Genomic DNA, 26431 nt, shown 5'->3' on the forward strand with positions numbered 1-26431 from the left:
TCAGCACGAAGCGCAAGACTACAATCGACCTCTACATGGCGATCGAGATGCTACAGGCTGCTTGGATGTCTGTAACAGTAAGCACGATCGCCAACTGCTTCCGGCATGCCTCATTTGGCGTCAACAGCGGCGGTGACAGCGAAGATATCGGTACTGCCGCCAATGAGGGTGCCGCGGGTGACCAAGACCTGGCGTCGTGGGACGCTCTCCTTGACGCCGGAGTTGTGCCCGACTGTGGCACCTTCTGCACGTACGTCAGTGCCGATGCTGACGCGGTGACAACCGAAGAGCTGACAGAGGCTGAAATTGTGCGCGCGGTGACAGGGGTGGTGAATGACGACAGTGACGAATGTGTCGACGACAGCCCGGAGTTGGTGAACCCGATGTTCCGACGTCCGCGCAAGCGCTGGATGCGGCAGACCTGCTGCGCCGCTTCTTCGGCGCACACGATGACGGCGAGGACGGACTCGACATAGCGGCAGCGGCCGGAAAAGCCATCATCCGTCTGAGGAAGACACGGCAAAAGTCTATTAAGGACTATTTTTCTGCTAAGTGAGCCGCCAGCTGGTGTGCCGAGTTTGGCGTGAATAAAGTAGCACTTCTTTGCTGTTCCTTCTTTTTTTTTTCTTTTGCTAGTTTTTCTCCGTGCGACGGCAGTTTTTCGTTTGCGTGGTGGTCAGTACGTCCTCTCTTGCGTGCTAATTGTCGGTAAAAATGGATATTGGCTATAACGAACTAATGGTTATAACGAAGTAATTACGACTCCCCCTTCAACTTCGTTATAACGAGGTTTTACTGTATATTAATCCGCTTATAACCCCCCTGTAAAGGTGGTTTCACTGCAGTGGAGGGGTGCTCTACCGTGAATACACCTTTCCAGGAAAAATCCGCATTGTCCGTTTGTAACCTGTAAAGGTAGTTTCACTGCAGTGGAGGGGTGCTATACTGTGAATACAACTTTCCAGAAAAAATCCGCACTGCTGCGAAGCCTCACTTCAAGGTTAAATTAACATATTACCCTCACATCAATTCATCATTTTTTAAGTTTAAAAACTTGTTATACCGGCTTATATGCTCCAAGTATAGTAAATTTTAAAACGCAACATATTTTAAAGGTTATTATTTGCATTCTGCCGAAAGCCAAATCCTGCTACTATTCAAAGTTGCTTCCACTTCCTTTGAAACAAAAAGAATGACATTTGCATATGCCTTGTTACAATTTAAAAAAAATGTTGTGCAGGTTGGTTGGGTCATGACAAATATGCTCATTTTTTTTTAATAATATGTGATATATACTATTCGAATTCGATTCGAAATTATTCGACCAAAATCACTATTCGCTTCGAACCTAAAATTTACTATTCGCACAAGCCTAGTAATATCATATTCCTCATACATATCTACAGCATCTACAATGTGGTCACATGTGAACCAACACACGAAAACACAACCGGCGTTTTGTAAAATGTAAAATCTGCAGTCAATGTCAACGAATGGTGATAAAAGCTTATCTTTTGTTACCTGCGGTGCGAGCGACTCTCATGCTGCGTAATCAATCTGTTATTTTACTAAATGCTGACTCTACTTTCTCGCTTAATCTTTAAATCTCGGAGCCTCACCTTTTGCTCGTAACAGTGTCTGTGGATGTTGATTCCTGAGGGACCCACAAATTGCATTGACTCTCTTGGAAATCGTCTGGGAAACCGAGTTGTATAGTTTTACAGTATAACCTCGTTACAACGGATCTGTTTACAACAGACATTCGGATATTGCACACCAATTAGCGGCGTTATGCTGACCTCTGTATTTGTTCCATTGATTGAGCTTCTTTTACAACGGATTTTGGTACAACAGACATCAGAATATAATTGACTAAAATGTTAGGCCAGCAAGAAGGTGGTCAGGACTCCTTTAGAGCGGACTTTTCTACCACAGACATACCAAATTCAATAACTTCCGACTTCAACCATCGCTTAGCATACTTTCGGGACGGGAACAGCGCGCCGCGGATATCGACGTACCGATTTAAGAACGAAGGCCACCGATCTCCGGTCTGTCAACGATCAGCTATGCCTAGCTGTAGCGACAAAAAATCGGCGCACAGCGTGCTTGGTGTTGCATTTTGGGACGCTGACGCGCGAAATTGCTAGCTGCTGCCACCGCTTCTGCCACCGCGACGGGGGTCCGCTGCTGATGCGCAAATGCCCATCCACGGTTCTGAGGAGCCATCGGGCGATGCGATTCGTTGCTTGCGACGAAGGTCATTGCGGCTTCTTCACTTTCGCATGTCCGCTAGCACGATGTTCTTGCACTCGCAAAGTTCGGATTTTTCTCGTACATCGGCACCGTGAGCGGAGTTAGGCCTAGCCACGACATTGAGTAGATAGCTCGGTTGCGATGTGCATGGCCACGGTGCCTGATGCTTCAAAGTACGTCATGCTCGATTGCGAGTACAAAGAGTTGTCCCGCGGCGGTCTTCATCATAAGCTCCGAACTGCTGATAAGAACCTCTAACAGCGGGTCCAACGAGTCAACGCTATTACAGTCACACGTCTGCGATGTTCACGACAAGTGCAGCGCGCTATCGTATTCTGATGATTGAGCTTCCGCTTGCAGCTGCCAAACTAAAGCGTTCTAAATTATCATCGACCTGTCCACACAGAACGAGTGCGAACGCGTCACTAAGTAGCGCAATTTTCGACAGCCACTACCTCGCGACGCACAAGCAGTAGACGACGATCCCGAAGCGAGCATCACAGCAGAAGCAGCCAATCGTAGGCCTTGAATTGAACTTCAAACATGTGCTTTTTTTGCGCTTGTTACTGAATGGAGAAGCAAGCTGAAATTGAGAACTTGTGCACGGAGAAATGCTCTTTACGAGCCCAAAATGGTGGCGCCGTTGCCGAGCTATAATTTTGAAAAATGCTGTTTCTTTTTTTTTTTGCTATTTCTGCAATTTTCGCCAAGTCGGCAGACACAAAAAAATTTTTTATAGCACTTCTACATAGTTCTCAGTGAAGATATTTTGGAATCGAATAGGAAATGGGCTACAGAAACTGAAAATGTGATTTTCTAAAAATCGCATTTTTTTTGGTCCCCCATTAAAAATACGACCATGTGTGTGACTCGTAATTCTCTCTGGTTATAACAGACCCATTCAGTGTTTACATAAGTCTGTTGTAACAGTATTTGGATTTTACATACTCCCTTTACAACAGACCAAAATCCTCTTCACTATGAAGGTCTGTTGTAATGAGGTTATACTGCATTTAATTCATGCCTTAGTGCATACTGATGGAAAAAAAAAACAAAAAACAAAAAAAGAATAACTCTTCCGAAGCACTCAGCTAGTCCAACAGTGGCATGCGAGAACACTATAAACAGATGGAAATCGTAGAGAGGCTGTCGTAGCTAAACACAAGTTCATGACTGAATTACGGAGTAATATGTTACACCTTGTCACATTCACTTAAGGGGGGAGGCTACCATGGAGACCGAACTTTATTTTTTAAGATATCAGGATGAAACTTTCAGGGCTTGTGCACTACACTGAAACTAGCAGAACTGTTAAGTTTCACGAAGCTGTGTTTCTTAGTTCCAGAGTTATTGAGGTTTAACTGGGTGGTTGACATGGGTGCCTGAGGAAGTCTCTTGAGAAATCCCAGGACTTAGTAGAAAGCTGAAAATCATTGTGGTCATTCCTTGATAGATATCCCAGGGAGCTACAAAGCCGTTTTCTTTTTTTAATTTTCCCTCCAGAAAATTTTGATGCAACCTTGAATTTGATGTAGCCAGTAATGACCAGATTCATCAAAAATTGTTTATTATAAATTAACGGCACCAATTTTCAAAAAAAAAAGGAGCTTGTTACGCCCTTGCAATGTCATTCAGGAGCAGAATAAAAAGAACTGCACGCGAATCTGATGAGCGGTCTTTGAGTATTTGCTTTCCTCGGCACCACAACTAGTGAAAAAATTCATTCTGAGAAAACGGGCCTAGAAAGTTCAACACATGTGCTTTCATCAGAAAGCTCCAGCAGAGTAGCTAGAAGTGTCCTTGCGCACTCTTTTCTCCTTTTGCCTTGCCTCCATCTTCTCTTGGTGTCATTTGGAATTTTTTTTTTAGTCATAAAGCATCTTTTTCACGAGCTCGCTGGATGGCCAGGTGACCTGGTGTAAGTCCAATAGAGTCCGATATCACTTGGGTTGCTTTGCAGCAGTCGGCATTGTAACGCAGCACCGCTTTATGTAGTGCTGTTATTTCGGCATCAGGGACCACAAAATAGAGTGGAATGACTGATGCATTTTGTGTCTCGAGTTCAGAGCGAACCGCGTCACGACGTTTCGCATTCGCATCGATTTCTTCTTTCGTTAGGAAACACGTCCGCAGATGAAGCGACGGTCCACTCGCGCTCGATGGCACCGATTCAGACGAGGTGCTGGGTACGGCGATCTCAGAAACACTTGGTGTCACGCTCGATGGCACCGATTCTGATGAAGTGCTGGGTCCGGCGATATCAGAAGCACTCAGTGTCACGCTCGATGGCACCGATTCGGAGCACATGCCGAGTCAGGCGATCTTGGAAACACTCGGTGCATTTGCGGCTCCAGCCACACTCGATGTGACGGATTCTTGACTGGCGACAGCCGACAGCACAGTTCCGCCGCTGCTAGCGTCTACGCAGTCGGCACCCGCAGCAGAATAGCGGAATTTCGATGCTCATACGAGGCGCATAGTGCGCCTCCGCGCACCTGACCTTCGCACAGTTTTCATCTTCGTTGCCGGCATCGCCCACAACAACAACAACGACGAAGGGCACAGAACTAGTGCAAAAAGAAAAAAGGAAGCAAAAATGATCGAAAAGATCGCGCAAGGCGAAGAGCGGCTCGTAAGCAGACGTTTGTCGAGGCACACGGAGCAGAGAACAATGAGGCGAGCGTGCTGGACGCGCCATCGACGGGAGCGACCGCCCCCGCTGCTGCGCAGCAGCCAATGGCAGGTGCGCTTTCTGCCGCAAGATATGAATGCGTTGCTCTAGCCAATCAGGCGCTCTGCATCGCATCGCGGGAAAACGCCAATAGAGTCTCAACCGTGCCGCCGACGCCATTTTGCAAGGCGGCAAACGAGAGAGAAAGAATTCACGGTCAAAGCAACACCAAGATGGTGTGGGACGATTGCGTGGTCTGGGAATGGCACGCGAAGTTTGGTTTGATTTCGGGATTTACACGTGTTTTGGACGCCGCGGCGGCCTCGAAAATAGCTTTTTTTTTTGCACTTTGCGGTTGAATTAGATGCTGCTAATTACAGAATAGGTAGTTTATGAGACATGCAACCCAAAAATGTGACGCATGAGGCCCACACGCTCGTCGCGGCGACTGCTGCGGCGTACACGCTTTTCCCATGAGTGCCTGCGCACCCGTTGGTGGCGCTCGTGTGCTTGAAGGTCTATTTGATCAGTCATGTCTAAAGCGCAAAGCAGTTACAGTATACAAGGTTTAATTAGCATACAGGTCTTTACACACATTAACAGCAATATATACATAATTTTATAATGTGCAATGTTCTGAATTGACTTAGTCTAATGTACAGGAACACAAATACTAAGAAAATGTACAAGGTGTGCATATACAAGGTGGCTGGCACGTTTCTTCGGCTGTTCAATTTGGGCATTCAATGAAAGACCGGGATCTGAAAATTGTGGGAAAATACGGCCAAGTCTTGGAGTGGCCTGGATAATTTAATGTAACAGGTCTTCTGCGGAAAATTTTGTTTCTGAAGGCTATATATTGTGTCGTGACGTCATAACCCAGAAGGCGATCACGTGGGAGCCTTGTTTTGGCACTAGCTCCGGCTTGCTTGGTAGTCTGCTACACTGCTACATCAGTCCTCACAACAAGTACAGTAGACTCTCAATGAACGAAAATCTCTTAAATGAAATTGCTGCTTAAATGGAACAACTGCCTCTAACATGATTGGTTTTGTGCTTGAATTCTGCACCCCTTTTCATCTCTCAGTAAACGAAACTCCTGTTAAATGAAACATATTTTCATGGTCCCTTCAGCTTTCGTTTAACAGGAGTCTACTGTAACGGCATAGGAGGTAATCGGGTGAGCCGGAGTCATTCGCTTGTGTAGCTGTTGAAAGCCTGCGTGTTGCAACGATGCTTTGTTCACTGAACTTGGTAATGCCGGTATAACTGCAGGGAAAACGATGGGTTTACTGCTTGCTTTTGTTTTACAGAAGGTGTAGTACCTGAGACTGCCTCACTGCTGCACCAGCACCTGAGCTCAACGTTGCCAGAGTCTGTCACTATTCAAGATCCGTCTTTGCCTGTGATTGCACTGCTCAGGGTTGTCTATGCCCTGTCACAGCACTGGGGTTATCTTTATGAGGTACCTTCCATTTTTCTGTGTCCACTTTCTTTTTTTTTTTTTCTGCCGGGATGAGTAAGTAAGCTTACATTAGGCTATTTGAGGCATCGGCATGTTTACAAACATGCAGAGGTTTCATTAACCTCAATCTGATGGGTGTGTTAAGCCATTTTTTGAAGGGATGGCCAAATAAGTGCTATGGAAAATGTTGTCGAGTTAGTAAATGTGGCCAAAAGTGCAAGAATAAACGTTATGTTAAGCTCTGAATACTTAATCTACATTGCATTAAAACAATCTGCTAAATACAAACTGTGACTGAAGTAGTAGTTTACTCAGTGTAGGTGATGAGAAAAGTGCTGAAAATCTTACAAGAACACCGAAGTTCACTGAACCATCTAGCCTCTCCTGCTGCCTAGCTCTGCCATCTTGGTACCATCTGAAAGCTCAAAGTTTTGCCTTTCTGTACCAACCCTTCTCGCATGGGATGGCTGTTTAGGAAAAAGGGGAAAGAGAAAAATGTAATAGCCGGCTTGACAAAAACTAGCGTGTGCACGGCCGTGCAATTGGCTGTTGGTACAGCAGCTTGTGTGTTCCACATCACTTCCGCATGTCAATCTTTATTTACTATGTCATATATTGTTCAGTAAATTGCTACCCTCCTAGAGAGTTATGCAAAAAATCTTAATTTAAAAATAATTACGAAGGCCATCACTGCGCAACAGAACTAAATGTGCTTTGTTATAACAAAGTCTATAAAATCTGTGTAAAATCACTGGAGATGTTAATTTTGCATCACCTGTGGCAGTTGGATGTGCACTGACTGTAGCCATTCCAATTTCATTGCAGCTTCATTCTTACCACCCTGCACTTCCAAGATCAGAGTTTGTCAACAGCAAGCTTACAGCCAAAGCTAATAGGCAGCTGCAGGACCCGCTTGCCATCATGACAGGGAACATCCCCTCCTGGCTCACTCAAGTTGCCTATGCCTGGTGCATTCCCTTTTGAGTTTCTGTTCTTTAAATCAATACAGTGTGTTGCCAATAGTAGTCCTATAATACAAAATGGACTTTGTGGTCATAGAAGGACATATTGAGCAAAACTGCACGTTGTGAGGTGCCTAGGCTGGGTTTTCTGAAGGCAATAGTGCTGCCAAAACAATGGGAAAGTGCACTCTTGTTGCAGATGTTCTACTTAAATGTGCGTTTTAGTGATCTGGAGAATGTATATGTTCCAAATGACTCCGCTATAAATTGCTTTCATCTATACTCTATTTTAAACATAGCAGGCAACAATATAATAGCTTATACTTTTTTTTAACTGTTTGCATCTATGACCAAAAATAATTTATGAATGAATAAAAGGTGCAGGTAGGGTCGGGTCATCTGTAGAGGCCGGATTTTTAGGCACTAAAAAAGTGTGTGTTAGGTGCCAAAAATACGCAGGTAGAACACGTTTTAGGCCTCAAGCGTTGTAAATGCAGGCACAATAAATGTTACATAAATGCAAATAATTTCAAAAGAAACACGTGCGCTATCTGTAAAGATGACAGGAAAGCAATAAGATATTGTTTATGATGGCACAAAGGCGCCAACAGTTCAACATAGCCGTGCGATTGTCCTTTCTCCCTGCACGGTTCACAGAACATGGTCTTTCCTTTTATTTTGTGTCATGGTGAGTCAAGTGTCCACTGTCTAATCAATCCACTCCAGGGTCTCTCTTCTTTTTGGCATGGCTGATAAGGGCAGCACAGAAGCAAATAGCCAGATCACTAAAAGATCAGTAAGGAGTGATGCCTCGTATTGGCTGGGTCTAATCGCGTAGAGTCAATTTCTTCTTTGTCGGTGCACACCTTAAGTAGTGAATTGCAAACAAAACAAAAGCCGCATGCACATCACATTTTAGCATCGAAGCTGTTTAAACTGTCGGTAACTTCTGCTCCGTCGTGCAAAACTCCTCCATTGGGTATGCACCACAAAAAAAAAACAACCATCATCATGAACCGTCACGCGCTCTCTTCATTCTCTTTGCAGTGAAGCTGTTTAAGCTATCGGTAACTTGTGCTCCGTCGTGCAAAACTCCTCCGTTGGGTATGCACCACAGAAATTGGGCAAGCCCCACTACCGTGTACAGCAGGTGCGAGTGTCAAACGAAAAACGGGAAATGTGAAGGACTGAGAAAGAAAGCAATAGAAAGAAAGAGGAAGAGAAAAATAAAAGGAATAAAAACTAAAAGAAAAAATACAGAAAAACATAGACTGAGAGAGAAAGAGACAAGCGGGAAGTGATAGAGAGAGACAGAGAGAAAGAGAAAGATATATAGAAAGAGCGAGAAAGACAAAGAAATAGATAGGGCGAGAAAGAAATAAATGAAAGGAAACAGAAGAGAAAGAAGGAGAAAGAAAGAGAAAAATAAAGAAAAACAAGGAATGCCGTCCAGCTCTGCTCTTCCTTCTTCATGCTTGGCACCACTAATGCGAAGTTGCCATAATTTGTTCTTTCTTTTGCTCTTCCCTTTCCCCCTGGTGGCTCTCCACAGTCTTGCATTCGCCAACCGCTCGCGCCGTGTCAGCGTGGCGGCATTTCAACGTGTAAGCAAGTGTACACGCATATGGTGGCCGGCGAGTCTCATTTCATTGCTGCTAGAGGTTGTTTTCCGGCATTTGGTTGAACTAGAGGACTAGGTTGAACACCATAGAGTTCCGAACAGTCCATGTTGCCCGGTAACCCGAATAACGGTCTCAAACTGCACTCGAAAGTGAAGTTTTGGGTTAAATAGCGTTCATATAGGCGCCGATATTGAAAGTAGGCACTTATAGGCATTTATAGGCACTATAAAATCATAATATCCCTTAATAACCTCTAAGTCATGCTCATATATCAAAATGGGGTGATAGGAATGCAAGGAATAATATAGGCATTTGCCAAAAATCTGGTCTCTAGTCACCTAATTAAAAAGTACATTCAAGCCTTATACCTTGCTTATTGGTTAGGTGAAAGTGTCATAGATGTGAAACCATTCACCACTAAACTGAGTGAGACGGTGCTGCAATTAAGTGGCTCACAGCATACTGAAAGCACAAAGGTTCACACGTAATATACTTCATTTAAGTAAATTTGTGTCCACTACAGTCACCGACCGATTTTTCGACAACCAAATTCAACACAGCAATTACATTTTAGTAGGGGTGTGCGAATATTCGAAATTTCGAATATTTTTCTAATAGCGTTTGCTATTCGATTCGATTCGCACTGGAATTTTACTATTCAAACTATTCGAACTTCCCAAAAACGAATAGTCAACGTCCCATTGAAAGTGACCCCTTCAGATTTTCAATATGCTTCACTTCATCACACCCCGGTATTGCGGCAAAGCTGCCTTTCAAGCTCCGTTACGGTCGAAGTTTGCCAAGGTGCAGTCAACGTCCGATTGGAAGTGGTCCCTAGATTTTCAATACGCTTCACCTCATCACAGACCGGTATTGCAGCAAAGGTGCCTTTCAAGCTCCCTTACGGTCGAACTTTGCCGAGACACAGTCAACGTCAGATTGGAAGCGGTCGCTAGATTTTCAGTATGCTTCACTTCATCACACCCCGGTAATGCACCAAAGCTGCTTTTCAAGCTCCGTTACGGTCGAACTTTGCCAAGAGACATCAACGTCCGATTGGAAGTGGTCCCTAGATTTTCAATATGCTTCTCATCACATCCCGGTATTGCGGCAAAGCTGCCTTTCAAGCTCTGCTACGGTTGCAAATGTACTAACTCGAGAAAACGCTGGTTCCAACATGGAGATGAAAGATGTGGCAGAGGTGGGGGCTCAATTAATGGTGTTTTGAACCCGAAATTTGGGCAGGAAGTCCGAAAAATCTGAAGCCGAAGCTTTTTAGCATCCAAAATTTCAGACATTCTTATATATCGACGTTTACGAGGCAGATTTGGAAATCCGGACTTGAAGGGAGCACGCCCTTGTCCGCCACATCAGTTGGGCTTCCACAGAAGTTGAGAGGAGGAGAGGCTGAGGAAATGGCATCTTTGCCTATCACGGGTAAAGTGTTGTCGGCAACACTTTGGTTGCACCAAATCATGTACATAAATACAATTTGGCCTCTACATTGCCTCATTCTTGATAAGACAACTATGAAACACCACCCTGCCAGTGCTTCATTAACCTAGCAAAAATAAACACTTTCATGTTGCTATCTCATAAGAATATGCTTAGGAATCCTCTCTAAGTTTTTTTCTGCAATTTCACTCCGAAGTATTCGAAAAATATTCGAATTCGCTTCGCACCCAATGTTTTGCTATTCGCACAGCTCTACATTTTAGTGATTTTTAAAGGGGCCATGACACGCAATCTTCGATCATAGTTATGTGAGTGAATCCTTGTGTGTTCACAAACAAGCTGGCGAAATTTGAGCGCAGTTGGTCGAACACTTAGTTTATAATTGAATATTTTTATAAAGACGCGAGCGGCCTGAGAGTCGGACAACACTGGCACACTCGCCAGCCATGACGTAACAAGCCACTTGCTGTGCAAGCTTCTGAATTCCAGCGAACAATCTTGTTTCTTGGTCAGCTGCGCGTACAATCGAGCCATTTCAGCTCTTTCTTCAGCTTGGTATTGAGAGTGAACTACTTAAGCAGCTCAACACTTCGGTAGAAGACAACAGCTCCAATCCATGCAGCACATGCCGTTACACACAACACTACAAAATGGCGGTTGCCAGCGGTGGGCAGAGTTTATAGCCGGCTACTTCTAGGGCTTATCTTGTACTGAAATTGTCTTCTACTGTGCACTTTTCATGTATGTATAGGCACAATAGACCCTCTACTTCTATTTTTCGCTCAATTGTTGGTCGACCGTGTCATGGCCCCTTTAAAGATTTTTTTATATACAACGAGTCTGTTCTTTGTCATTTGTATCCCTTTTCATGGGAGCATGTCATGAAGCACCCATGTTGCTAAAGTGATGTTCAAGGGTAAAAGTTTAATTATGTGCAGATTTCTGGCATACTTTTATTGAATTTTTCAGCATTCCTTCATTGTTTGCGTGATAGTCACTGAACTGCTTGTTGCAGCCCGTTCCTGTTTCCATTTGAGACTCGTCACCTCCTCTTCTACACAACGTCATTTGATCGAGACCGTGCCCTGCAGAGGCTACTAGACATGACCCCTGATCTCTCTGGGTCAGACAACAGCGAAAGGGTCACCCCGCGGTTAGACCGCCGAAAGGTGGGCTTTCTGTTTCTTTCCAGACTTGCAGTCGGCATAGGCATCCCAGTTCCCTGGGTGAATGCCTGCAATACAGTAGAAAGCTCTAGAATGTTTCTCACAAAACTGCAGGAATAGAACACGGTACCTGAGAAAATGTATCAGCCTCTAAGCTTCATGTTAACAATTATTGGGACTTGGCCTTGGTTATAAGTCGGAAATAAGTGTTAGCAAGTCTGCTGTAACTAACCTCAGTGAACAGAAAGAAAAGATTAGGTAACAGTACATAATCTTTCAATAGGTACACAGCTTTGTTAAAAGATCGAGTGAACATTGTTACGTATATACGAAAAAGATTTCTTAAGCTTGTGGTTGCAGTTTGGTTCCTGCCATTGGCTATTTCTTGTACTTGCAATCTCTGTAAAAATTGTCCCTTTCTCACAAGTAAAAAAAAATTTCTGACTGTTTGATTTCCTGTTGGTTTTAATGTCTGTTTTGTAGCTTTTTAGTGAACCCTTCATTTCTTTTGATTCTTGTTTTATGTAAGAAACTGCAAGGTAGAATAAATTTTGTACATTTAATAAAAATAATTACACCTGTGAGAATATTGTCTCAAGTGTGAAAAGATTTCACTGGTGCTGTTTTCTTGCAATGAGAGTAATCTTGCAGGATTGGACCCTGGCCACAGAAGTTGTAGTTTGGTGTTGGTAGAATGCTGGTATAATCATGAGGTAGATTTACGGGTATGTTAAGGGGGCAGACTCATTTTAGACATTTTTTTGTTATTTCTTCAGTGATCTTGATGAAACTGTGCACACTTGTGCAGTTTTTTCTGCTGATTTCAAATATGTAATTACTTTTCCTGTAACTCATCTCGTTCCCGAGATACCTTAAGTTCACCCCCCATTGTTTAAGGCCTCAGTAGAAAAAAATTTGCTTAATTAAAAGCGACATTTAAGATATGGCAACATATATTAATGACTAAAGATTGAAACGATGCAAGCAGTTTTCTATTTTTGCCTTTTTTTAGCTATTTTACAGCAGAATGAACTTTACATTCTAAAAAGCACTTGGCAACATATTACAATTTTGATGAGTAATTAATTAAAAAGGCATGGGCTCTAAATTCCATTCTCATACTTGGATTCTATACGCATACAGGTTTCCATTGCAAAAAGAATTATTGTTCTGCCTGCCCTAGCTGCCGAGATATCGAGGCCTCAAGATTGAACATAGTCATAAATTTGCATTTTGAGAAAAATGGAAAAAACAAAAAACACAGTTTATTCAAAAAACCACAATGAGAATGAGCATATTTTTCAATGCAGATGCTAATAGCCACCAGGAACATAATCGGACTGATGCTTAGCACTGTAGTGGCACTTCTTCAGTGCTCGCTGCACATTCTCAGAACTGCCTTCGGTCCAAGTTCACATCCGGCACAGTAATTGCTCAGAACTACATAGTCCAGCACAAGCCCAGTGAAGAGCTCGATCACTGCCCCCACGGCTATGTGGGATGAGTGCCCGCGCGTCATCCACGAGCAGTCATAAGAAACTGCAATATTGTCGGAATTGTCAATATGCAGTTCCTTATAGACGTCAGACTCTGCCCAGGCGGCGCTGCGAAAAACACCGCCACCAGCGCCCTCATCGTAGCCCTGGCAATAACTGGGTAGTGCAAAGAGAGCCGCCCGCAAGTGAATGTGCATATGCCGCAATATAACCCTCCTCTTTCGTTGGTGTCGAGGCGCGGTTTCCTGAAAATCAAGGACCTGGAAAGCTTCTTCCGCCAATCCACGCTTCAGAAACAAAGGAAGCTGATCAAAGCGAACCGCGAGTACAATGCAAAATAAGTTTTAGTTATTCCCGCGCGCTGCAACTCGCAAGTACAAGCGAGCATCACACGACACCGAGTTCGAGGCAAGCCCTCCGACATCCGTTCTCTAGAGCCTAAATGCATTAAAATCGGGTATATACGTATGCCACAGCGATAAAGTACCTACATACACGATAAATTTACTTAGCTATGCATCTTACGATCAGTGGTAGAAAACTCGGTTCATCAGGGGTGAATGGCTCCGGCGAGTTTCGCATTTTCAGTTGTATTCTCCCTTAATTCATCTCTCGCTTCCTGTGCATTGGAGTGTTTTATTACGCATCCTCAAATGGTCTCTTGATGGTCGTCTTCCGTTTGTATGTACTGCAAATGGGGATACGTGCGTGTCCACTTTCGCGGGGTACAACCAAAGGCAAAACCGTGGCCTCCGAGATAGCTACGGCAACCACGGAGGACACAGGCGAAACAAACCTGAAGGGGGTCACGACCAACATTCTGCGATTTACTTGTATGACGCACGTGGTGTTAGCTAGTTAGAACCAGAACTCTGAGCCTTCAAAATGTACATACGTCCGCGATGCTGTGTTGTGACAACCAACTCGTCGCGGTGTGCGTATCACGCGTCTCCAGTCTGCCTCTAGCTGCTCACTTCGTGTTACACGACAAGCACCGCGGTCAGAGCCTCTGCTGAGGTTCATAGTCAAGGTTACCATGGTTTTGCATCAGGGCTACGCAAAACAACAGCAGAGCCACACATTCATGCCACCGGCTGTGGAGAACGTGGGTACTTCGCTTACCCAACACGCTCGCAACGGCCCGTATCCAGCGCTCTCGCCTTTCTTCTTCGTACAACAACTATGGAAATCGGTAAAACTGAACGTTGTTATTCAGTCTTTTACGTCCGTGGCAATTCACAACGCAACAGTGCGTCTTTTGCGGAGTTTCTTCGTAGCGTGCGGAGGGCTCTCGTCTGCTGCTGTTTTCGCCGTCGTTCAGGCGAGTGTTCCAGCAAGCACTTCACGACGGTTCGGTGGCGCGTCCGACTAGCGGAGAGCAATTCACAGCTCTCGTTCTGAGTGCTAAATGCGCAAACACACGCGATATTAAGCTCAATCGTTCTTTCGCACTCGCTAGTTGCACCTGGTCCCATAGCAAACTGTGCGAGAGAGTCGGTCTATGCACTACTCAATACTTCTCAGACAGGTGGCGCCACACATCTTGGAAACTCCAGAGTCTGACGTCTATACAGCTCGCGAACTGCACTCGCGCACTCGCCTGTGACTTTTTCGGCCGCGCGGTTGGCTGCAGGCGTCAATTTCCGCTTTACGTATCCTTGCCACGTTTTCTTATGGAGACCGCGATGGGAAATGTTCATAGTCGAAAAGATATCGTTCATTGCAGCTTGACGGTTCCCAGTGGCCTGCATGGCTCGAGTGGCGAGAATGTTGATGGCTAACGGTTTCACTTTTTGGTCACAATCCACCCGCGGAGAGCTCCATGCTTGCGCGATGTCACCACAGTTCACGCAGCGCGCACACATTTTTACGGCAAGGCCGTACTCTCTGTCCCGTTTATAGATGCTGACGCTGCCGTTGCAGACTTTACATTTCATAGCATCCAACAGTGGACCCATGCAGCCGAGATCGGCAATTATGAAACTTGCCTCTTCGCTCGGCACCGCGGGAGCAGCGCCGGCCGGTGCATCGTTTTTCTTTTCGACGCGGCCATTGATGCAAGGTCGCGTAGCCTCGAATCAGCTTTCGTCTGCCTTTCCCGCAGCTCTGATTGCGTTAGCAAGGTTGTATCGCGGCGGACGCGGACGCTGCCTTGCGAAGCGTCGCTGGCCGTCAGGCCCGCTAGGCCTAACTCTCCGTTAGCTGCCTCGGGCGGCTCGGCGAATCCTTCGCTGTCGGCGGACGAGCTGGGTGATGCAGAGTCTCGATGTTCTCCTGCGCGCTCCGTTGCCAGCGATGTGTCGTCTATAGGAGCATTAGGAGCATCGCAGGCTGGCGGGCCTGACGGGCTTGCATCGGCAGCAGCGGCGGGCGACCCATCTCGTTCGTCGTCGACACTTCTCGCTAGCAAACGCGCCTTGAAGTTATTCGCTTGCGACTTTTTTCTTTTTTTGCCAAACTTATGCCGCGAATGGAACTTCCGCGCTGATCCAGGCATTGCAACAACTTGGGTCGCGAGCACGCTAGCAACTCCGGTCGGCGGTCGAAGAACAGGCAAAATGGCGGCGCAACAAGTTGTTTGCGCGCTGTTGCCGCCCCAAGCAGACGATGCGAGACGCGCTCAGCCAATGAAATGGCCAGCTCGCGGTCACGTGCGCGTAACAGCCAATAGCATCGCGTACTATGCTTCTTTTTCGGTTGCTTTTTTTTCTCCAACCAATGAGCGGAGCGAAGAGGCATGAGCGGGAATTTGTAGACGAAGAAACGCTCTTTCAAACGAGACAAAGGTCGCGGCTATGGCGATCGTCAAACGGCTGCTCCACGTCGCGAAAAAAGTGGTGTTTTTCGTCGGATTCTGCGCAAATCGAGCTCGCGCGTCTTCTTTGAAGTGATATAACAAGTAAATTATCGCTTCCTCGAGTCTGAAAATTGGCAGGCAGATGGAAAAATGCTCGCAGAATTCAAAAATGCCATTAGAAAAAAACCGATTTCTTTGCGATTTTTCGGTCCCAAAGACCCGGCCGCCCCCTTAAGTGCACATTAAGTGTGTTAAGGGTACTTTTAAGGGCAATTTTAAAATAATGGCGTAGTCTACAGAATAGCCACTGAAGTTTTCATCATTTAGACAAAGAGTTAAATATAACTCTTTGTCTAAAAACCAAGGCCCCCCACACTGCCCTGGCTGCGGGCCTAGCAATCATAGGTCGGCAAACTCACTCATGAGTCGACTCACTCAGACTCACACAGACTCATATGGAGACGTGAGTCTGAGTCTGAGTGAGTCTGGGTGAGTAAAGCTTTTGTGAGTCTGAGTCCGAGTGAGTTCGGTTGGGAAAAATTTTGGTGAGTCTGAGTCCGAGTGAGTCCGGTTGAGGAAAATTTTTGTGAGTCTGAGTCCGGGTAAGCCCTAAGGGAAAAATACATTCCATGAGTGAGTCTGAGTGAGCTTCACATTTTTTGCCGACCTGTGCTCCTATCTACTCAACTTTAGCATTACTGTCAGCCCTATGTCAGCTCACGTTTATACTCCCGTATACCCCCGCATACTTCAACGCGCTACCGTTCATACATCAGCTCAATATTTATTGATCAGAGCCGTGAGTTGAGGAGGGGAGGAGGTGCCTTTACATCCCCCCGCAAACTTTTTCACGGGAAGTTACTGATAAAAATATCTCGTGTGGGTCATGACTTTCAATAAAAAGGTCCTTATTGAACTGCAAACTCAGATAACTCGTATTTGAAGGTACGAGATCAAAAGGTGCTAAGTAGCGCACCGATTATGCGAGATATTGGCGTTAAAGAGCATTGACATTATGGTAGAAAAACGATAATTAAATGCTAACTGACTCATGAGTCGACTCACTCAGACTCAGATCGAGCCATGAGTCTGAGTCTGAGTGAGCTCGAGTGAATGAAATTTTGGTGAGTCTGAGTCCGAGTGAGTCCGGTTGAGAAAAAATATAGTGAGTCTGAGTCCGAGTGAGTCCGGAGGAGGAAAAGTTTGGTGGGTCTGAGTCCGAGTGAGCCCTGAGGGTAAGATATGCTTCGTGAGTGAGTCTGAGTGAGCTCCACATTTTTTGCCGACCTATGCTAGCAATACCTCATACCTGGGGCATTTCATGTGCATTCCGAAGGAAATTTCTGCAACTCCAGAAAGTAAGGGTTCCATTTGACGTCGCAAGGAAAGAATGCACTATTCCTCGATAGTTCAATTCAAACTAGATGAGGCTACCATCCTTCTGGTAGCGTTTAAAGCACGGCACTGCGCCATGTTTGTTTATAACATGCAGGAAACGCAAGGCGCGCATTTCGCTGTTTACTGTGCAGACCACCATTCAATAAAAGCACCAGTCATGAAACCCGTGCTTCCATCTGTGTTTTAAAAAGGAAAACACCATTTGACGAGCTGGGTTCATCAAAAGCCTCTTGAAACATTGCTGAAGAGCCATGACAAGCATAGGTTGTCATAAGCAAAAAAGTGACGTTTGCTCATGATGAGCTCAGGTTTTTACAAGTCACTGTATCCGCCATGGTATCTTAGCATGTAGGGTGTCTCACTGCTTAGCTCGAGGGTGCGGGTTCAATTCCCGACCACACGGCCGCATTTCGATGGGAGCGAAATGCAAAGAACACCCATATGCTTGAATTTAGGTGCACGTTGTCGAAATTTCAGAGCCCCCCCCCCCCCACTATGGCATCTCTCATTATCGTATCGTGGTTTGGGAACTTTTTACAAGCCCCAAGGATCATTATTATTAATGAAGTCACTGTGTTGGTATTTGCTTTTTCTTTTTCTCTCTCTTTTGATCAGAGGACGGTTGCTCGAGATGATCTTCTAAAGCAGGCTGAGGTGGTCATGCAAGACCTTGGTAGCTCAAGGGCACTGCTGGAAATTCAGTATGAAAATGAGGTAAGCAACGTCTCTTGTATAATGTGCTACATTAGCCATGGAAACAGCTTGGGCACCAGCTTGAAAGTGGAGTGCTTATGTTTGCTTACAATGCTCCTGAGGATGATGATCTGGAGAGAAAAGTTAAGTGCAGTTTAACAGAACTTGTTTCACATCAAGAGAGTTGTAATGCTAGCTGTATGTAACTTTCAGCTTCTAAATTAAAGGCACTGATATGCTTTTTAATCATGACAAGAAAGTGTTAGCAGTTTGTAGATAATTTCGGCATATGCGCACAATGTAATTACCTTATTGCACGTGGCAGGGAGTTCACAATCTTGCACTACAAATTGCTCCCTCCTGTGGTTAAATTAAGGTCACTAGTTTGTTCGTTTTTGTACCTTATATGATGTACATGATCACGTCTCGGCAGGCGCAACAGCCTATGCGTGCAACACATGGGGTATTTTGATGCCACGAATTAGTTACAAGTAACTACTCTTGCATGTATACCTTTCATAAAGTAGATACCGAGGGATGGTCAACGTGTTTTGTCCAGTCTTTGGATGCTTATTGCAAGAGCTGGTAAAACAAATGTTTAATCGAACAACAAGAGATATATATTCTTTACTGTAGCTATAACAATACAAATTGGCAACTGTTGTGACTTTTGAGGAATATTTTATGAAGTTCTTTTTTTAATGCATGGACCAAGGTTGGTGTCTTGCTCTGGTAATCACTACAAAATTTTATTACTGATGAAGGGATTATTGCTACTTGCCCAAACAATTAATGCTGCAGGCGGTACAAAGTTTTAAAAGGGTCTAAGCTTTCGTGAGCATATATTTGCTTAGAAGGATGACAGGAGAGTTTTGTGTTAAGGCAATGGCTCGAAAGAACTTCTAAGCTTTAAAAAAAAAATAACTTTCAACAACAACAACAGCAAAAGAATATTGTATTTAGTTGACTGCTAATTGTACAGTAAAGTTTTGCATCCATCCATCCATCCTTAATTATTGAAAAATGGGCAACCGAAAGCACTCAATTTTACAAATTTTTAACCATGACTGTGTAGGTTGGCAGTGGTCTTGGACCCACACTGGAGTTCTATGCACTAGTCTCCAGGGAACTGCAGCGGTCAGACCTGGATATGTGGAGAGGAGAAACAGTGTCTGTTCTCAAAGGTGCGTGCTTTCTGTGCACTGCTTTGCATGCAAATGAGATCCCATTGTTGTTGTGCAATACTGGTTTATCTCCAGTTGATGTCACTGCATTTTGTCGCAATTTGTGCATATTCATAAACCCAATATGGCCTTCTTTCTCTTGGTAGGATAAGCAGGGCAGTTCCTAACAAAGCACAAGGCTTCAAAAGTGATTACATCATACACATAGTCATCTTGCAACTGTAAAGCAGTTCAGAGGCGTTCATAATGAAGTATGTGTGGTGCAGCTGGGCAACCTCTGAGCCTTATCATTTATTTATAAAATGAGAAAGGTGCTGGGCTGGTTAAAGATTTTTCTGTACGAGTGGGTGGTGCAGGCTTTGTAGTCACGGGGAGCTGTTAAGCAGAGCAGGGAATGCATCACATGAGTGTTGGTGCCTTCAGAACCTCGCTTCTGCACATCTTCTGCGTCTACGCAGTGCTGTTTGTGCTGCTTTCTTACATTTTATGCTCATGCACAGTAGCATGTGTGTTCATATTTGCCACAGCCTGTAATTCTGCTGTCTATTGGGGATCAAGTCATTGCTGTCAAATGAAGGAACGAAAAAAAAGATGCCTCTGTCATAATATCAGTACTGGTGGTTTATTTGTACTTTCGTTGTGCTGGAAAGAAAGTGGGGAAAGAAATTTTACCCAGAGAGCAAGGCGTTGGCAGCAATAGCAATGCCGATGGTTTGCCTGTGGTTTTACTGTCTTGGAAAGTTGAGAAAAGAAAATGGAGAAATTTCGCTCAAAAGTCAAGGCATTGACAGCAATAGCAGTGCTGGTAGTTTGCTTGTGTTTTTATTGCACTGGATATCTGAAAAAAGATTAAAGAAATTTGACCCATAAAGCAAGGCTTTGACAGCAATAGCAAGGCTGATGGTGTTGCTTGTTTTTGTTGCACTGGAAATCTAAAAAAAAGAAAACTGGGGGAAAAATTTCTCTGAGGGCAAGGCAAAGACAGCAGTAGCAATGCTAGTGATTTGCTTATGTTTTTATTTCACTGAAAATTTGAGAAAACAAAACCAAAGTGGACAGGGGTGGGGGTTGTGTAATAATTTACCCTGGGGTCATGACATTGACAGCATTATCAAGGTTTAGCATCATGCTTGAACTCATAGTGCTGTCTCCTACGTATACATGGGTTTCAATATGTAATGGCTAGAGGACGGATTTTTAGGCGTTAAAAAAGCTCGTTTTAGGCGCCAAAGACAGGCAGGCAAAACAACGTTTTAGGCTTCCAAAATAGTAAATATAGGCACAATAAAATTTCACATAAATGCAAATAATTTCGAACGAAGACGTGCACGATCTCTATATACGACAGAAAAACAAATGTTAATGCTTAAAATTGCATAAAGGCGCCAAAGGTTGAACACAGCCGTACAGTGCTTTGTCCCGCGCGGTTCGCAGACCGTGGTCTCTCCCGTGTTCTGCATGGTGAGACGAGTGCCCACTGTAGAATCAACGCACTCCTGAGTGTGTTTTCAGCATGACTGAGAAGGGCGGAGCGGGAGCAGATAGCCAGATCGCTAAAAGACAAGACTGGAGCGATTCCTCCTATTGTCTGGCTCGAATCGCGTTGGGCCAATTTCGCCCCTTGCAGTGAACCATTGGCGTGGCCAGGGTGGGAAGGGGGCTTCGGGGGCTGCAACGCCCCCCCTCCCTCCCGAAACTTTTCAGTTTTGCATGTGTATACGAACGCCTGCACAAACATACATAAGGTATGGTTAACCACCCCCCCCCCTTCCGAAAAAAATTTCTGGCTACGCTACTGCAGTGAACACCTTACAAAGTAAATTACAAACAAAACAAAAGCCCGTGCACATCACAATTTGTTTCTCTCTCTCTCTCTCTCTCTCTCTCCTCTTTTTTTTTTTTTTTTTTTTTTTGCTCTTCACTCTCCTTTCCGCTGATGACTCTCCGGGTCTCGCATTTGCCAACCACCGGCGCCATGTGAGTGCGGCGGCGAATGCTCGCCAGCGTGCCCCACTTCAGTGCTGCTAGCGGTTGTTTTCCGGAAGTTGGCTGAACTAGAGGACTAGGTTGAACCCCGAACAGTTCTGAACAGTCAATGTTGCCTGGTAACATGAATAACGGTCTCAAATTGCACTTGAAATCAAAACTAGAGGCTAAACAGTGTTCGTATAAGCGCCAGTTTTGAAAATAGGCATTTATAGGCATTTGTGAACATTTAGGCACAAACGCCAAAAATAGGCATTTATAGGCATTATAAAAACACTATAAAAGCCCTCCTTAGCCTCTAATTCATGCTCATATATTAATGTGACGCGATAGGAATGCAAGGAATAAAATAGGCATTTGCCTTAAATCCGGTCTCTAGTAATGGCGCAGCATGTGCAACAATGTTTGCAGGCTGATCGAATTGGCCAAGAATTGACACAGTGCTCAGATACAGCCCATGCAATGTACACATAATAAAAAGGGGGAACATGAGTGAAAGCAAAGTTTTCAAAGTGCGAAATGTGTTGCAAACAGATGAAAGGACAACAGGACAAGATGCCACCAATGGCTTATGATAAAGGGCTGTGTGCTAAGTCTCGGCACAATTGTAATGGAGCTTGGTGCTCCTTGGGTGTGGTTCATTCTAGTCGAGGCCAGGTGTGGCCTGCACATCCACTTTGTGGAAGGCTTATTCTGGCAGCAGGATAGCTGCTGCCCTAGCTTTGCTGCAGAGCAGCTTGGGCATGAGACTTAGTTCTACAGCCATGCTTACTGTGCATTATTGCCATCTTTACAAAACATATCTTGTTACAAAAGCAAAATCAGCGCAGTTCTCTACATCCATCGGAGTATGTTACGTTAGCAGAGGGGAATGGAACCGATTTCCTGCTAAAGTGTTTGTCAACAAACATTCTGAGTTTTTCTGAAAATCTGAGTTTTTCCATGGTCACTCTTTTTACCCGTTGTGTGATGACTCCTTAGGGGCCGACCGTTGAAACTGCATTGTCATCCCTCCCCGTTTGAAACGCATTGCAGGTGGTGAGGAGCCAGTGAGGTATGTGCATAGTCCGTGCGGGCTGTTCCCACTGCCCCTTGGCAGGAATGCCAAGGTGGGCCATGTGAGCAAGGTTCGCTCCCGCTTCAAGTTGTTAGGCAAGTTTGTGGCCAAGGCACTCATGGATTCGCGCATGCTAGACCTGCCACTCTCGCTGGCTATGTACAAGTGGATGCTGGGCCATGAGGGTTCACTCTCCCTGGCTGACATGGAATTGATTGATCCGGGTCTGGCACAATCCCTACGACAGCTCCACCAGGTAGGGATATTTCTCCTGCCTGACCAGAATTTCCTTGAAAATATTTTTTTAATTAGCTCTGCCAGCTAAGGCCATCTTGAGCCAAGCACCAGGTATGATTTGAAGGCAATGTATAATGCGAAATACTTGGGTATATGTGTGGGTGCAGGTTTTGTACAAAACCTATGACTGAGCATTACAAGAGTCCAAATACCGTATAAACGCGTGTAAGGGCCGCACCCGTGTAAGGGCCGCACCCCGTTTTTTTGAAGTGCATATTCTAAAAAAAAAATATCCGCGTAAGAGCCGCACCCACACTTTCCTCAACCAATACGTATTCAAAATGCGCGCGCGCGTAAGCTTCTAGGCGTAGTCGATAGATGGCGCAAGGAAACGCAACGATCATCATCTTCACCAGAGTATATAGATATATATTTTTGGATTTTATTCGTGTTAAAATGTTCGTGAAGTGGGCTAAAAATTTTAACTTTTTATTAGTATTCATAGACCGGCCAACTAAAGGTTAAAGCAGGATTTTATCTTTAGCTTCTCACATCTCTATACAAACGCGCTATCGGCGCTATCCATATCGGCATTAGCATCACAAACTTTGGCATGGCGTTCGCGTCATTCGCGTTGTTCGGTTTTTGAAGTTCAGCCAGCCGTCTGCTGTAGTTTTCTGCACTGTTTGATGAATTTCGTGCTAGCTTGTTTTCTACTCGGCGTTCACGTTTTGGCAAGATGGGCAAGTACCTGAATAGCTACACTGCTGGCTATAAGTTGAAGGTGATCGAGTATGCTCTCGAGCATGGGAAACGTGCCGCCGGCAGAAAATTCGACGTTGACGAGAAGTGTGCTCGACGTTGGTGTGCTCAAAAAGAAGCCTTGCGAAACACCAATAGCACTAAGCGCGCTTTCCGAGGAGAGCAGTGCAAGTTTCCCGATTTGGAAGAAGACTTGCTCCGCTATGTGACTGAAGTGCGGAATGATGGTCTTGCACTCACAACGGACATGCTGCGTGTGAAGGGACTAGCCTTGGCGACTGTACTTGGGTGGATCCCATCTGCGTGGAGCTCGGTGTCGACGGACATTGTGTCCCGAAGTTTTAAAGTCGCCGGGATATCTAACAGCTTGGATGGCACGGAAGATGACTGCATGTGGGGTGACGGCGCTTCGCAGCACACCATCTCATCTCGGACTCCAAGTCTGAGGACTCGCCGAGTGACGACGATTGAGCACGTATGTCGCAAGAAATGTCGTATACTGCAATAAACGCTTTTCGTTCACTAACTGGTGCGTTTTTACTTTAAAAAAAAAAATGTCGCGTGTATGGGCCGCACCCTGAAAATTGGCCCTCATTTCTTGAAAAAAAAGTGCGGCCCTTACACGCGTTTATACGGTAGATTGACCCAAAAAGAAAACAGTGAATCCCACAAATGGCCAGGAAAACTTGTGAGAGTGTTGCTACATGCACGTATGCTTTGCTGCGATTTGGTCAGCCCATATGTGGACCGTTTTCATGCCTTAACTGTATTGAGTTTTTAAAAGTGCCCCAAATTTTTATTAATCTTATACATTGTCAACGGGGCCAGTGGCTGTGCTGTAAAGCTGTTGAAATAATCATGTCCTAATTATCAGTATTGTGACTATGTGTAGCTTCTGGAAGCATAATTGCATCTTTAAGGGGCGCTGCAGTGTGTTCCCCAAGTAGGTAAGCGGCATGGAATGGGATTACTTTGTTCTAGGTTTTTGCTCAAAACTGAGTCTGCAGGATGTTTGGATTACTATTGCTCCATTATATTTTTATTAACCACCATTCATGGCCGGCTAATCCTGGTTCTGCCGTGGGTATACAGCCGTTCGAAACACTTATGATTAAGAATGGCATTGGAATAAAACTATCATTTCATTATTCTGGCCATGCTTCCTTTCTGTCTTAAATGTGGCGCACATAGGTGTGGTCGTGCGTGAAGAGTGCGGTTCTTTACCAACATTGTGCCTGCAGGATTCTATGTAAACGAGCACAGGTTTTTGGCTAGAGCTGTTGACGAGAGGTCATCTTTATGATTTCTTAGATGTAGGGATCCGCTAGGAGGAAGAGCTCCAGAGGTTTCAGCATGAACTTGTGGTTTCACGCACACAAGTCTATGTTTTAATAGGTTTCCTCACTGCCCGTGCAGGTTGTGCAGGAGAAGCGAAGAATAGAGCGTGATCGCAGCCTCAGCCCCGCATGCGTGCGCCGGCGGGTGGAGGCCCTGCAGCTGGATGGCTGTCAGGTGGAGCTCCTGGGACTGGACTTCACACTGCCAGGTGGCGGCCAGATAGAGCTGCGGAGAGGTGGAGCCCAGATGGGAGTCACTGTGCACAACCTGGACCAGTACCTGGTCCTGGCCGTTCACTGGGCTGCCCTGGAGGGCGTGCGCCGGCAGATGGAGGCTTTCCGCGAGGGATTTGAGGCAGTCTTCCCCCTGGCACAGCTCACTCTCTTCTACGCTGATGAGGTCAGTCTCGCCTTTCCATTAGTTGCTTAGTGGGTTAAGGTGTTGCCATGGCAGCCACATTTCAAAGTGACGAAATGCGAGATCACTTGTTGCATTATGCACAGTTGCATCAGAGTAGGCTGCAATGCATCTGTACATTTCTGCTTTGCTTACATGCTACAAATGTGTTTTACATGGAGCACTACTATGGCTGTGAAAGCTGAAGTGGTGCTGCCAATTTTAGCAAAACTCTTATTTGAAGGGGGGTGAATCGAGGGAAAGTCGAACTTTTGGTAGTCTGAAGAAAATAGAACTTTAATTTGGAAGACAAGCTAGACTTGCGCCTAGATTTTTTAAATATTGTTTGATGTGTGGCATGCAAAACCGGTCTCCCTTATTAAAGGGGTCCTGAATCATCCCTTAGATTTGGTGGAAAAAATCAGATTCTACATACAGCAAACACTGCTATGAACAGTGCAGCAAAATTCTGTAGTTGTGTGTGGCACGTAGAGTTTAAAGGCGGAGCGTGAAGTTGCCACTTTCTCAAGCACACTCTCTTCATACAGAGGCTTATCCTCTCTCTTCGAAGCTGCTGGCAGTGGCAGCTCTATTTCATCATTTGGCAGATCGCTGCTACTGGCTGATAGCTGACATAAATAGAGCGGGGTTCGGATCAGATGCGCTTGTTGCCACGGTGTGCTGCCATGTGCTGGCGCCACTCTCTATAGTGTGCATGCAGTAACAGCACTAATGCGCACTGGAATCGCACCAGAAATAAGTGAATGCATTTCAGAGACGTGCACTGATATAGCTTCTGGCAACTATGTCATCCCTCCCTGTGTAGCTTCCAGTGCACTTGTTGGGACAGAAGAGAAAAAGCGCTTAAAGTGTGCGATAGATCCCTGCAACTCCACTCATACTTAAGACGCGCCAAGCGTACGAGGGCGCGATGCCGAAACTACTTGTCGCTACCGGAGCGTCGAGTCTACGAGAACCGCCCGGTTCCCCTTGGTCAAGCTGGAGCCATCGGATCATTAGGCAACGCTTCAGTGGCATTCGAAACCGCGTTCGTATGGCATACTATGCGGGACTGCCGAGTGCGCGGGAAATACGGCGACGGGAGGAGTGCTTGGCATCGCAGCGCGCAACGAAGCAGCGGAAGTTCAAGCCGTTGGATGTTGGTGAACGGCGGCAAGGAAGATGGCACAGAATTTATCCGCGTGGACTTATCCGTGATAAAAACGTTCTTTGGGCTTGTGCTTCGTTCCGAGTTCGGCTCAAGCAGTGACCTTTTTCAAGGCAGAGGGTATAGGCTGCTTTCAAAGCCTGTGCTTCATTATCATAGGTGCGACTCGCGCGAGAAGCGTTTCTCGTAGAAGGTAGCTGGTGATAGTGGTGCTAAAGATAATTAATGTAATTTGAAGTGAAATGAATTAAATTAGGGCCACAAATACTGTCGACAAGGGTGCAACGGTAGTCGCTTCAACCACGACCTGACAGATGAACAT

At 45.3% G+C, this 26431-nt stretch overlaps 1 protein-coding gene across 1 annotated transcript in view; it reads left to right on the forward strand.

Moving 5' to 3' along the window:
- Positions 1 to 24974, forward strand: part of LOC119385871 (E3 ubiquitin-protein ligase TRIP12) — a 101804-nt gene extending 76830 nt beyond the window's left edge. Inside the window, exons 28-34 of the mRNA XM_037653239.2 lie at positions 6241 to 6392; positions 7218 to 7360; positions 11447 to 11600; positions 17904 to 18002; positions 19057 to 19165; positions 22187 to 22464; positions 24624 to 24974. Of these exons, the coding sequence (XP_037509167.1) occupies positions 6241 to 6392; positions 7218 to 7360; positions 11447 to 11600; positions 17904 to 18002; positions 19057 to 19165; positions 22187 to 22464; positions 24624 to 24974 (1286 nt within the window). The remainder of the gene's footprint in view (positions 1 to 6240; positions 6393 to 7217; positions 7361 to 11446; positions 11601 to 17903; positions 18003 to 19056; positions 19166 to 22186; positions 22465 to 24623) is intronic.
- Positions 24975 to 26431: the final 1457 nt, after the last annotated feature.

The sequence above is a fragment of the Rhipicephalus sanguineus genome, chromosome 3, assembly GCF_013339695.2.
Source record: "Rhipicephalus sanguineus isolate Rsan-2018 chromosome 3, BIME_Rsan_1.4, whole genome shotgun sequence".
Classification (NCBI taxonomy): Eukaryota; Metazoa; Arthropoda; class Arachnida; order Ixodida; family Ixodidae; genus Rhipicephalus; species Rhipicephalus sanguineus.